At 60.1% G+C, this 2098-nt stretch overlaps 1 protein-coding gene across 1 annotated transcript in view; it reads right to left on the reverse strand.

The window, feature by feature from the left end:
• The window catches only part of PARP6 (poly (ADP-ribose) polymerase family, member 6), a gene marked incomplete at both ends in the record, with an annotated part of 4576 nt that overhangs the window by 260 nt on the left and 2218 nt on the right, over positions 1 to 2098 (reverse strand). The window contains 6 exon segments of the mRNA XM_010078990.1: positions 212 to 281; positions 441 to 513; positions 600 to 712; positions 1749 to 1797; positions 1899 to 1966; positions 2070 to 2098. The exon segment at positions 2070 to 2098 is cut by the window's right edge and continues 16 nt beyond it. Coding sequence (XP_010077292.1) covers positions 212 to 281; positions 441 to 513; positions 600 to 712; positions 1749 to 1797; positions 1899 to 1966; positions 2070 to 2098 — 402 coding nt within the window.

Here is a 2098-nt window from a genome sequence, read left to right on the forward strand (position 1 = left end):
AACCTTGGGAACCCTCAACAGTGAGCACAGTGGCTGTGGGAGCCTAGAAAACGTTGGAGTTTTAATTCCCCAGCCCATTGGAAAGCCCCGACCTGGCTGGGAAGAGGCCGGTGCAGGCGAGAAGGACATGGGACACTGATGCTGAATGTCCCCGCGCAGGGAGTGGGGACGGGAGCGCAGGCAGGAGCGGGCAGCACAGGCAGCCTCTTACCTGAGTATCCAAAGGAAATACTGGAGATGGGGCTGAGATAGATGCCCTTGCCATAGGCTGCTCCATGCAGCTTGCAGGAAAACACCAGGGTGAGCACCGCGGGGTCACCCCGACAGCTGGGGATGGTGGCGGAGGCAGCCCGGCCTCGGCAGGCAGCTGCCTGCATCCCTCCCTGCCCGCCTGCCTGCCCCCCAGGGTGGGGGTGTGGGGCACGGAAGGGGAGCAGTACCTGCAGTTTGGTGTAGGAAGCGTTGACCAGCCCGTTGCGGAGGATGGAGTGCCAGTTCTCAATGTGAGAGCCGCTGGAAAAAGCCAGCCCCACGTCAGCCCGCCCCACGGCGTCTGCTTGGGGTGGGGGGGTTCCCACCGCCGCCCCCCAACAACTCACTGGAAAGCGAAGGTGCTGCCGTAGAGTTTCTTGGCGGTGCGGAACCGGGCTTCCTTGGCCGGGGGGCTGCTGAGCAGGAGGAACTGGTGGGAGGTGTGCATGAACTTCAGCTGCTACCAGGGGAGAGAGGACGGACAGACAGACAGACAGAGATCATGCGCGGCAGCCCAGCCCTGGGCCCAGCCCTGCCCGGCTTTGGCCAGACCGAGTTTGCCAGGAGAGCTTGTGACATCCCCCGTCTCTTGTCCCCCATCCCACAGCAAATATCTGCCATCCCATACCCCACATCCCACCTCCCGCCTCTCGCAGGCTGCAGACCTGACCCCAGGGTGCATCCTGCACCCCAGACCCTTGGATCGCCCACCCCGCATGCTACACCCCACACCCTCCATCCCACATCCTACAGCCTATGTCCTGCACCACATATCCTACATCCCGCCTTCCAAAACCTACATTCCACATCCCATATCCTGCATCTTCCACCTCCCATATCCTGCATCCTACAGCCTGCACCCTGCATCCCACCTCCCATATTATCCTTATGACTTCCCATATCATACATCCTGCATCCCACCTCCCAAAACCTACATTCCACATCCCATATCCTGCATCTTCCACCTCCCATATCCTGCATCCTACAGCCTGCACCCTGCATCCCACCTCCCATATTATCCTTATGACTTCCCATATCATACATCCTGCATCCCACCTCCCAAAACCTACATTCCACATCCCATATCCTGCATCTTCCACCTCCCATATCCTGCATCCTACAGCCTGCACCCTGCATCCCACCTCCCATATTATCCTTATGACTTCCCATATCCTACATCCCGCATCCCACACTCTACGTCCCACATCCCATACCATCCATCCCACATTCCATATCCCCATCCCACATTCCATACCCTCCATCCTGCATCCCATATCCTGTCTATAGCCTTCATCCCACATGTCTCATCCCGTACCCTCCGTCCCACATCCCGTATCCCATATCCCACATTACACACCTTCCATCTCACACCCCATACCCTCAGTCCCATGTCCCATATCCCACATCTCACATCCCGTATCCCATACACTCCATCCCCCATCCCACATCCCATATCCCGCATCTGCACCCACCCGGAGCCTGGCCAGACCCCTTACCCTGCTGAGGGGCAGCTTGACGATGTGGGACCTGTTGCTGGAGATGATCCTGGGGAACGGGAGGAGGAGGAGGAGGAGGAGGAGGAGGAAGGTCAGACAGGCTGGTCCCATGCCCCCCCGGGAATGGGGCCGAGCCGGGAGCGGCCTTACCACTGCAGGAGAGGATGTGCCAGGGGGTCCAGCTTGTCCATCTGCTTCTTGATCTCCAGGTAGGACCCCTGGGAAGAGCGAGAGGGGGTGTGGGTGGGTCCCCCAGTGCAGGATCCTGCATTGGGGGGTCCCACCCGGGGCCCAGGGTGGTGTGGGGCCGTGGCGGCGTACCTGGGTCATCTCCCGGATGGACATCACGC

This window comes from Pterocles gutturalis, unplaced genomic scaffold, assembly GCF_000699245.1.
Source record: "Pterocles gutturalis isolate BGI_N339 unplaced genomic scaffold, ASM69924v1 scaffold27038, whole genome shotgun sequence".
NCBI classification, from domain to species: Eukaryota; Metazoa; Chordata; class Aves; order Pterocliformes; family Pteroclidae; genus Pterocles; species Pterocles gutturalis.